This window comes from Triticum urartu, chromosome 2 (assembly GCF_003073215.2).
Source record: "Triticum urartu cultivar G1812 chromosome 2, Tu2.1, whole genome shotgun sequence".
Classification (NCBI taxonomy): domain Eukaryota; kingdom Viridiplantae; phylum Streptophyta; class Magnoliopsida; order Poales; family Poaceae; genus Triticum; species Triticum urartu.
This window is the reverse complement of record NC_053023.1, coordinates 654,876,485-654,888,575: the sequence shown is the minus strand read 5'-3', so window position 1 is coordinate 654,888,575 and position 12,091 is coordinate 654,876,485. Positions and strand designations below refer to the sequence as shown.

Below are 12,091 nucleotides of genomic sequence, written 5' to 3'. Positions count from 1 at the left end.
CAGTCCCCTATAGTTTCTATACTGAAGTATCGGCACTTTTCCGTCTTACAAAGATTGATATTCATTGTAATTCTTAGTTGTACAAGTTACTTGGTAATTTTCTTAGACCGTGGATCCAAAGAAGAGTACCTGTAATGACTGTGAGTATTAATAAAGTCACATGTGCTATAAAAAAGTGTTTGCTCACTATACCTCACTTAGCGCGTGGAATAAGAGCACTTGGTAGTGGCTAGCTCGAACTCGGCTCGGATTCAAGGGTTGCGACATAGCTGGGCTGTATCAAGTCGGATCTGGCCCGTGGAGGCTTTTAAAGGTAGTCAGATTGATGCGCAGGGCTCAAGAGACGAGGTTGGCCTGTGGAGAAAATGACATGCTACTCCTCACTATGGCTAGTTTTATAAGAGTTAGCCGTGCACATTATCTTGCTTTATATATAGCACATTTGATGTATCTAAAACAATTTTTTTAATAGAATGAGAAGTCATGTGTTGTCGTTCTCCTATGAAAATATAAGCCAAACTTGTAATCCAGACCACACACATCGGCCAAACTATATGCGAAAGTGCACGCTGATCCGGTCAATTTCGATTAGGCAGCAACGTACTCCAGCTCTGTGCGTGTACGACGGTATATGCGTGTGGATAGAGCACTTTGCCGCACCATCCTGCAAACAAGAAAAATCTTCGAGAAGTAGAAGAAGGATATACAAAGAGACGAGAGAACAACCACCGACGGAAAGAAACATTCACGGACTCCCAGTCAGCACGTACATTCGACTACGGCGTATGAACGCGGACCCATCGACGAAAAGTATGAAATCCGCTCGTATGCCCCGTCTTGCTCGCCATGCGCGCGCGATATAAATAGAAGCGCGGGCAGCATGGTTGCTACATGCTTAGTAAACCATTGCAAGAAGTAAGGAAATTAACCACAGCTAACTAATGGCGCCGATTCACAGCTCTCGCCGCCTCGACGGCACAGTGCTTGCGCTTCTGCTCGTGCTCGTGGCCGCCTCCGCCTTTGTCAGCGCTGCCGCGGCGCGAGGGGACGCGCTGGCCGCCCGGCACGAGCGGTGGATGGCCAAGTTCGGGCGCGAATACACGAACGCTGCCGAGAAATTACGCCGGCAGGAGGTGTTCGCGGCCAACGCGCGGCACGTGGACGCTGTCAATCGGGCGGGCAACCGGACATACACGCTCGGCCTCAATCAGTTCTCCGACCTCACCAGCGAAGAGTTCGCGGAGAAGCACCTCGGGTACCGCCACCAGCACGGCGTGGACAGCACGCCGGTGGCCGCGGTCAACATGTCCAAGGCTCAGTTCGAGTCCACGCCGGACAGCGTGGACTGGAGGGCCGCGGGTGCCGTCACCCAAGTCAAGAACCAAGGCTCATGCGGTAAGAATCTACAGCTCCTGCAATGTATGCATGCATATATGTAATTTAACGTAACGCCATAGCATAAGCCAAAGTTCGCAAATGAATGTACACGTACAGGTTGTTGCTGGGCGTTCGCGGCGGTAGCAGCGACGGAGGGGCTCGTAAAGATCGCCACTGGCAACCTCATCTCCATGTCAGAGCAGCAGGTGCTGGACTGCACGGGCGGCGCCAACTCCTGCAATGGCGGCGACATCAACGCCGCCCTAAGCTACGTCGCCTCGAGCGGCGGCCTTCAGCCCGAGGAAGCCTACGCGTATACCGGTCAGCAGGGCGCGTGCCGCAGCAGCAGCGTCAGCCCAAACTCGGTCGCCTCCGTCGGCGGCGCCCCCCGAATGGTGGAGCTGCACGGCGACGAGGGCGCCTTGCAGGAGCTCGCGGCCAGACAGCCGGTGGCCGTGCCCGTGGAGGCTGACAGTGACTTCCAGCACTATATGAGGGGCGTGTACACCGGCAGCTCGTCGTGTGGACAGAACCTGAACCACGGCGTGACGGTGGTGGGCTACGGAACGGACAGCGGCGGGCAGGCCTACTGGCTGGTGAAGAACCAGTGGGGGACGGGGTGGGGCGAGGGGGGCTACATGCGCCTCACGCGCGGGAACGGCGGCAACTGCGGCATGGCCACCTACGCCTACTACCCCACCATGGACAACTCTTAAACACTGCTACTATTACATCAGTCAGTCCATGCACCATCGAGTATAGTTTATCAGCACCACGCAGTATATACGGATTTAATTTTTGAATAAAGCATGGATCCTTGTAAAAAAGATCCATTTGCCTATGTAATACCACAAACTTGTAAGCTTGTATATGAAAATAAACATTTGTACTGCATCAGTCCATCCAGTATCAGTATCGAGTATTGGTTTATCAGCTAGCTACACTATGGTGTATATGTGGATCCCAACAATATCCATGTTCCAACATGGAACAAACTTCAACATCACCTGCAACTAGCAACGCTATAAGAGGGGCTGAGCAAAAGCGGTAATATAGCCAAACAACGGTTTGCTAGAAAAGGTTGGTTAGAGGCTTGACATGGCAAAATGAGAGCATGACATAGCAAGTGGTAGGTAGCACGGCATAGCAAAAGGGCGAACAACTAGCAAGCAAAGATAAAAGTGATTTCGAAGGTATGGTCATCTTGCCTGCAAAGTTCTCCGAGTTGACGAAAGCTTGATCCTCATAAGCGTACTCAACGGGTTCCTCGATCACGCACTCGTATCCCGGCTCTACCCAAAGCAAGAACACAAGCAAATGACCAACAATCAATCACGGTGCAATGCACAATCAACATGATGCAAAACATGACATGACATGTGGGATGTGATATGCAATGCATATGCGTGCTCCGGAAGGAAAATGATGAACAAGGCATCAACTTGGCAAACCAAGTGTGTTGCTGGAAAGATGAGTTAATTTCGGTCGAAATCGATATAAGGATCACCGAAATCGGATGCACGGTTTGCAAATGGCAAGCAAAACAAGAATGACACAATTCTGCGATTAACAGCACGATGTCATCTAGAATGCAACAAGAAACTAAGCTACTACACTCCAACATAGCAACAAAGCACATGGCAGTGATCTATTCAAGATGCTTGACAAAAGGTGAACACTGAGCTACGGCTAAAACACACAAGAGCAGGTTCAAACAAGTATGGCAAAAGTGCAAAAGATATCAGCATCACAGACTTGGTGAAAATAACAACATGCCAGGAATAATATCAGGAAGCAATGTTTAGAGCAAGCAAACAATATGCTACAGGAACAGAAAATAACAAACCAAGGCATGGAATGAATCCACTCAAAGCATAGAACAAAAGTCCCTTACTAACCATTAGTCAAAAAGGATCAGAAGATATGATGACACCCATGTAAACATAGCAAGTTTTGTTAACAGATTCAGACTTTGCAGAAAACTGGGCATGGCAAAAACAGAATTATGAAGGCATCTTTGCGAGCTCGATTCACTCAACAAAAAGGAATTGCATGACAAGATAAGCATAGCATCAGCAATAAGACATGTTTATAAGACTAACCATGGCAATAATAAGTTTATAGCATGCATGGATCAACTACAACATCCATGGCAAAATTGATTAACATGTAAACAATCTGCCAGGAACATTTTATAGCAAAAGTAGAGCAAGATTAAGTCATGCTAGGGCACTCCATAATTGCAAACAGGGATATGGATGGATATAGCACAACCATATGTCCAAATCATCCTTACTGAAGCAACTCAAATAAAGCATGTGTCTCACTGTAGCAACATGGTTACATGGCATCAAAATAACAGTAGACAAAAGACTTAGCCAAAATCCCGAGATCCTCAAATCAACAATAACACGAAGGCTATTTTGCATGCTTGTGCTAGTCACCACATTGATCACAAAAATTCATGGCATACACCCCTGTAAAGATGGCATGGCATAGACCAAAATACATGTAGAGCTCATGCCCATAAGATGCACACAACAAATGTGGAAAAAATGACAAATCCTTATACTCTGATAAGAATCAGCACCTAACAATATATAGCACTCTTGCATCAGTGATTTGGGCATCAAGATGGACTCAAACAAGCATGGCACAATGGAAGAAAATGAAGAGCACATCATGATGAACATTTTGATATATTGTACGCACGAAACGGAGCTACGGTCATGAAGTTATGGCATGATGAACACATGCATTTAATATGAGGATCTGAGGACTTGGAAGAATTTGACCTCGAGGGGGAAAAAGTCAACGACGACGGATCTCGCTGGAGTCTCGCCGGAAATGACGGGGAAAACGGCCGGAACTGCAGGAAGTCGCCGGAGAAGACGTGGGGGTTGCCGGAGATGGATGGGGCCACCGGATCCGGTGGAGGGGACCGAAGGCGGCGCGGATCCGGCGCTACGGGGCCGTGGAGGTGCGCCGTGGCTCCGGCGGCGGTTGGTGGCGAAGGCGGCGACGAAGGGAGGCGAAGCTGGCGAGGCGCGGGGCGGAGAAGCGCGGTGGCGGGGCATGGCGCCTGCGGCGGCGGCGGGCGGTGGAGATCCCGGTCGGCCGCGGGCAGCGAACGAGCGAAGGCGACGGCGGGGGCTCGGGTGCTCGGGCCCGGTCGCGGCTCGGGCCCCGCGGGCCTGGCGGCGGGGAGGGGAGAGAGGAGGTGCGGGGGACACGTGGCGGTGGCGAATTGGCTGGAGGCGGCGGCGCGGGATGTCCGGCGGCGGGATGGACATGTCCGGCGGCGAGGAGGAGGTTTGATCTAGGGTTTGCTCGAGAATTTCGTAGGGGGAGGTGTTTTTATAGGTAGGGGGAGCTAGGAGAGTCCAAATGGAGTGTAGTTTTGACAGGCGGTCTACCGGTGGTGTACTAAGGCCATTTGGCAAATCTCGGTCCAATCCGAGAACGTTTAACACCCTATCACGAAAAGAGACAAAAGGAGGATGCCGGTGGACGTAGGAGTGTCGGATTGCAAAACAGACAACGGGGAAAATGCTCGGATGCATGAGACGAACACGTATGCAAATGAGATGCACATGATGACATGATATGAAATGCATGACATGAATAAAATGCAGAATGAAGACAAAACCCAACCACGAAGGGAATCTCCTATCGCATCTCCGGAAAAGGCAAGAGTTGGAGTTACAAATATGGAAAGTTGTATCCGGGGTGTTACATGGGTGTACCGCATCACCCTCTCTGTTTTATGCGCTGGCGATCTAAAATGTCTTATATTAATTTATAGAGAAGGTACAGTTTAATCTTTGTATTAATGCAATGATACACAATCACTACTAGGAAAAGGGCTATAGATATGATTGATACTAATGGCGCACCATGAAAGCAGTGCGCCACTACTATATACTAATGGCGCACCGGTTGGTGATCCATTAGTGTGGAAGACACTAATGGCGCACTAGAAACAGGGTGCGCCACTAGTATTAATTTTTTTTTCCATTTTTCCATACAAACTAATGGCGCATCAGGTCGAAGTGCGCCATTACTGTAAAAAAAATTTATTCTTTTTTTTGCAAAACTACTAATGGCGCACCGTTTCACAGTGCGCCATTACTAGTTTAAACTAGTAATGGCGCACTATTACCTGGTGCGCCATTAGTATATATATTTATTTATTTATTACTTTTTTGCAAAACTACTAATGGCGCACCACCTGCAGGTGCGCCATTAGTAACCTGGGACCCCAACAAGATATTTTGGACAGCCCCACACCTACCCACTCACTTTCCCCACTTCATTCCCTCCACCTCCTTCTCCAAGCTTTCGGCTGCCTCCTCCTCCTCACCTCATTTCCACCATAGATTCATCAAAATTAAGTGGTGAAATTACCTTTTTTTGATAGGTAAGTAAGGGGAAAGCTATCTTCATGATGTAGATCTACTTTTTTTCTCCCTAGCTCGCTCCAACAACGTGCACATGCACTTTTTGTGGCCTAGCTAGATCTATGTATGTTTGTGGTGTTGCATGTGTTTGTGGTGTTGCATATATGTTTGTGTTTGAAGGTACCGGTATTTGAAATGCGATAGTTGACAATATTTTGCCGGAATGTTTTGATTCATTTCCGTTTCGGCGAGAATTTTGGCACTGTGCATTCTTTTTGGTCCTATTTTGGCACTATGCATTCTTTTTGGTCCTATTTATATAAAAGCTCCTCGAAAATCGGTGTGGTACTTTCCGATCACTCCTCGTCTGCAGCAGTATTTCGCGGACCCTAAGGTAGCAAAGCTCCTGCGTTGGCACGCGGATAGGGAGGAGAAGAAGCGGGAAGATGACGGAAATGATCCGGAGATAAATAAAAAAGACAAGATGCTGAGTCACCCTAAGGATGCGAGCCAGTGGCAAGCGTTGAACTTCGAATACCCAGAATTTGGGAAGGATCCAAGGAACAGCGTGCTGGGCGCGAGCACCGATGGAGTCAATCCGTTTGGAAGCCAGAGAAGCACACATAGCACCTGGCCTGTGTTTGTGTGGATGTACAACCTTCCCCCCTGGTTGTGCATGAAGAGGAAGTACATTCACATGAGTATGCTAATTGAAGGGCCAAAACAACCAAGGAACGACATCAATCTGTATCTGGGACTGCTGAAGGAGGAGCTAGACACGCTGTGGAAAACGCCAGCCAATACGTGGGACGCCGCAGAGAAAGAATATTTCCCTATGAGAGCCGCACTGCTCAGGACGGTGCACGACTATCTCGGTTACGGATATCTCGCGGGGCAGGTAGTCCACGGATTTTCTGGATGCGTAAGGTGCATGGATGACACAACGTATCGCCAGTAGATAGAGATCCCGGGTCTTCGAAAACCGTGTTCATGGGACATCGAAGGTGGCTTCGCGACGATGACCCGTGGAGGAAACGCAAGGATCTGTTCGATGGTGAAACCGAACCCCGAAAACGCCCGTGTACGAGGAGCGGCGAGGAAATAGACGAGCTGTTGAAAAATTGGGAAGACTGCCCACTGCTGGGAAAGAAGCAAAAGGCGCCAGAGCCGGGAAATAAGCGAAAGGCGCTAGAGCCGCTGCTGAAGGTATGGAAAACGAGGCCCGTTTTCTGGGACTTGCCGTACTGGAAGATCCACCGTGTGCCTCACAGCCTTGATGTCATGCATATCACGAAGAACGTGCGCGAGAGTCTGCTTGGTACCCTGCTCAACATGCCAGAGAGGACCAAAGATGGGCCGAAAGTAAGGGCAGACTTGAAATCAATGGGCATCAGGCAGGAGCTTCATGCTAATGATGATGATGATGATGATGATGAGGTGAAGCAGGACACAGAAAGTCGTCGCAAAGGAAAAAAGGCCAAGAAGACTGGAAATGACTACCCTCCCGCATGCTTCACTCTATGTCAGGAGGAGATCGAGCAGTTTTTCACCTGCCTCCTAGGAGTAAAACTTCCTTACGGTTACGCAGGGAAGATAAGCAGATACCTAGACCCAGCGAAGCAGAAGTTCAGCGGGATGAAGTCTCACGACTGTCACGTGCTGATGATGCAGATACTTCCAGTTGCAATCCGTGGGATCATGGACACGCACGTCCGTGAAACGCTATTTGGCATATGCAACTTTTTCGACGTCATCTCTCGGAAGTCGATTGGCGTGAGGCAACTCAGAAGGCTACAGGAAGAGATCGTGGTGATACTATGTGAGCTTGAGATGTACTTCCCGCCCGCATTCTTCGACGTTATGGTGCATTTGCTGGTCCATATCGTGGAGGATATCATCCAACTCGGGCCGACGTTCCTGCACAGCATGATGCCGTTCGAAAGGATGAATGGTGTCATCAAAGGATACGTTCGCAACATGTCACGTCTAGAGGGAAGTATAACCAGGGGCTTTCTGACCGAAGAGTGCATCTCCTACTGCACGAATTATCTAGGCATCGAGAACCCCGTTGGTCTGCCCGTCAACAGGCACCTCGGCAGGCTCGCTGGATGGGGTCACCGTGAGGGTCGCCGCGAAATGCATGTCGACTTCGAGGGTCAACTCGCCGACTTTGAAAGAGCAAACCTAGTCGCGCTACAACACATAGACGTGGTCGATCCTTGGGTCGTAGAGCACAAAACCTTTATTGAGAAGACGTACAATGACCAAGGCCAACAGAGGACGGACGGAGATATACTCAAAGAGCACAACTCATGTTTCACGCGTTGGTTCAAGTAGAAGCTTCTGTCGTACCCTTTACATGAGGATTCTTCCGCGGAAGAACAACTCATATTCGCCTTGTCACACGGCGCCGAGCACAACCTGATGACCTATGAGGCGTACGATATCAACGGCTACACATTCTACACCCAGGACAAGGACATGAAGAGCGATGGTTATCAAAACTCCGGGGTAACGATGGAATCCTACACCGGTAACGACAAGGACAGATACTACGGAAGGATCGAGGAGATCTGGGAGCTGAGCTACGCTGGAGAGAAGGTCCCGATGTTCCATATCAGATGGGCCAAGAGCGTCCTAAAAGAAGACCGGTATTTCACCACCATGGTTATACCCGAAGCCAAATCCAAGACCGCGGGCGCAAACGTCACTGCGAAAAATGAGCCATGGGTACTGGCTTCCCAAGTGGACCAATGCTTCTTCATTACCGACCCGTCAAAGCCCGGTCGTGTTGTCGTGAGGAGAGGCAAAAGGAAGATCATCGGAATGGATGGAGTAGCCAATGAGCAAGACTTCGACAAGTACGGCGACCCGAAGATCGAACATGACGACGACGATGAAATAGCAGCACACACCACAAGAAGAAGCAGGACCACCCTACCTAAAGGACGTCCGTTCCACAGAAGAACTCCATTTGCGAAAAAGAAGGGCAAGAAGATTGTGAACAGATAGCTAGCTAAGATCGATTGTATTTAAATCGTGGTCTTCATTTCTCGATTGTATTTCATGGGCACTTTTTGATATCATGAATATTTTTAAATTTCATGGGCACTTTTTGAATTCATGAGGACACTTGATCTCGATCCCCCTCCATCTCGATCTCGATTCCCCCTCCATCTCGATCTCGACCCCCCTCCATCTCGATCCCACCCGCACCCTCCCCCGCTAGCTCCACCGCCGCCGACGACCCACCGCAACCCTCCCCCGCTACCACCGCCGCCGACGAGCACCCGGCCCCCCGCACCCTCCCCCGCTCCACCGCCGCCGCCGATGATATTTTCAAGTAACAAATTTGAACATATTTTTTAAAAAATTATTACTATTTTTATAAAAAATATTAATGTTATGATTTAAACAAGTTTGAACATATTTAAATACAGATAAATATAAAAAACAGCATTTAAAATGCATAAAAAATATTGGGGAGCCTGGGAATCAACCCAGGACCTCCTGGTGTGTGTGCTGCGTGTTACCATCGAGCTAGTGGGTGGGTTCTGTTGTAGATAGGGTTAGGTTGTAGATATGGCTAGTGGGCTAGATTAAAACAAAATTCTAATGGCACACCGAGGGGTGGTGCGCCATTAGAATAGTCATACTTATGGCGCACGAGGGGTGGTGCGCCATTAGAAAGCTTCCCCCCACACTAAATTCCCCAATCTCTCTAATCTCTCCCCTGCCTCATCGATCTCACCCGCTGCCCCCCGTGTTCGCCGTCCCCCTCGCCGCCCCCCTCGCCTCCTTCGCCGTCCCCGAGCAGCGTGGCCAGTCCAGACCAGGGAGGAGTGCCCCGACGGGCTGGGAAGCTGCTGCTGCCAAGTGACTCTCGGGCCGGGAGGACCGCCGCCGCAGATCGAGGAGGAGCGCCACCATAGATCGAGGACCGCCGCACCAGCAAGCCACCTGCCCCCAACCAAGAAAAAAGAGCAAAGGGTGAGCCAAGGGCCGCTGCCTCCGCCCACCAACCGCCAACACCCCCTCGGGCCGCGCTTCGCCGCCGCAGCTCCCCTACTTCATCGGCCTCCGGAGCATCCTACCGCTCTCTCCACCCCGTCCCACTCCCTGCGGACTGATTGGGTCTCCTTCCTTCCAGGTATGAGCAGATAGATTGGTTCGTCAGTTTCTCTCTGTTGTTAAAATCAATCGATCCCGCTAGGGTAGGGAGGGGCCTTCACAATTTCAGGGTGTGTCGGCACACTATTTAGTTTTAGATCCGCCCCTGCGAGTCGCGGCAACGTATCGTATGGCATCATAGGTTACTGATTGCTGCTGTAATATGAGCCATTGTGCAAGATTTTCCTGCAGCGCCATATCATACAAACGACCTCCCCTTGCACAGATCCAGGGATCTGATTGTCTGTGTGTCGTACAGCCCTGCATCATGTTTAGCAAAGCCGTAAATTGCTGCATTCTGAATAGAAATAGCTTCCTCTCATTATTCTACCTAGGGAAATTTATCTCTGATTCTACCTAGTACTTGTTTACATTCCGCGGTCGGGGAAGAAATGTCGCAAGTGTTTACGTGTAATTTCAACTCCTATTTCACTTACAGTAATTCATAATTAGTACAGTTCCTTTCTTGTTCAAAATGAAGGGAGGAGATAGTTTGCCATACCTTGTTCCATTGATGCTTGCCAGCTGAAACTTATCCAGCTATGAGGATTTTCACTGTTCTTATATTATTTGCTTGATGTCAGATTATGCTATGAGGATATTAGTCTAAGCCCAGTCTTGGATGCATTGTTTTATCCTGCGGTGGTTAAATCGGTTCTGAAAATTATCTAGTTTGACCTGTACTTGTCCAGCTATCATAATCTATTCTTTGACCATGGCAGTAGCTGGCATTTTGTTATGATAATTTCAGTATATATCTTACTGTCCTTTGCTGATCTCGTTGTATTTTCAATTCACAGGCAACTCTCCGACGAAGTCTCCTCCAGGTAATATATGTCTCATGCTTTCTAAAGAGTACTAGTATACTGACTAAACTATCCACTTGCTATGCTTAGCTGCTCTGTTGTCTAAATCGTGACACTTTGCCAGCTGAAACTTGCCTATCACACTGTCGCTGCATTGCTCAACTAAAAACACAAATATTTGTAGTTTTTGCCTGTCATAATGCAACTAAGCATACTAGTCTCAACTAAGCATACTAGTTTTTTGTAGTGAGACAGTAAGATAGTGAGACAGTAAGAAGGAAACTTCCCAGATTATGTAGAAAGAAAATACTTGGTTTGACAGCAAGTACCATGACATGAATCAAAAAACATATACGGTGGGAAAAATAAAATGGCAGAAACCTGGGAGGTTCTGGTTTGCTGTATCTCCACCAGTTTGGGTTGGTGAATGTGGATGATTTTTTTATCCTGTGAACTCATTGTACTGCTACAAGAATTTGGTATCATCATGGTGTAATTTTGTTAACATTCTGGTTTTGTTAGATAGTGGCTACACTAATCTAGAGTGATACAATTTTCCTTCCCATTTGGTATCATCATGTTCAGTGTATACAGTTATAACATCATGTGGGTTTTTTAAGTCTGTTTACAGCTCATGTGGGTTTTAACATCATGTGGGTTGGTGAATGTGGATGATTTTTTTATCCTGTGAACTTGAATGTTGCAATGTTGTTTTCTTCAGAGGCTACTGTCAAAAACTTGAGCTACTGTCTTGCAAAGATGATGATCATCTTGCTAGTTTGCTGGGTTTTGTCTCCGACCATTGTGTCGTGATGAATTTGCAGGTACCCCGAGTTGCCCTTGAGTTTGCCGGAATGTCGATTAACTTCCATTCCGGCAAATTCGGGTACTCCATATATCCTATTTTCAGCAAAGGTCATGCTAAAATTTTCCGTGAATTTTAGTATGACTTTGCTAAAAATAGGACATATGGGGTACTTTCGACTAATGCATGGGCCGGGGTATCTTAGTACTTAGTTAAGTAGGATCAACTGCCCTGCCATTCTTGCTGCATTAAACCATAGGTGGCAATAGAGCCAAGTTATTAGGCCCAACTTAGAATTCTCCTTAGCATCGATAAACCCTAGATGATAAACCCAACATAGGTGGCAATAGAGCCAAGTGATTAGGCCCAACCTAGGGTGCCTCGGCATCGATAAACCCTAAATGATGAAAACTTAACTTGGCTGCCCCGGATGCCTCGGTGTCGATGAGAACCTAAATGATGTACGCTTAGGCTTTTAGGGTGCCTCGGCGTCGACAAACCCTAAATGATGAAAGCTTAGGCTTTTAGGGTGC

General features: G+C 48.3%; 1 protein-coding gene across 1 annotated transcript; it reads left to right on the top strand.

Moving 5' to 3' along the window:
- Nucleotides 1-902: 902 nt before the first annotated feature.
- On the top strand, nt 903-2,273 carry LOC125533895 (ervatamin-B-like). The gene is made up of 2 exons (XM_048697223.1): nt 903-1,395; nt 1,495-2,273. The coding sequence occupies exons 1-2, from the start codon at nt 942-944 to the stop codon at nt 2,091-2,093; spliced, it is 1,053 nt and encodes a 350-aa protein (XP_048553180.1). The 5' UTR covers nt 903-941; the 3' UTR covers nt 2,094-2,273.
- Nucleotides 2,274-12,091: the final 9,818 nt, after the last annotated feature.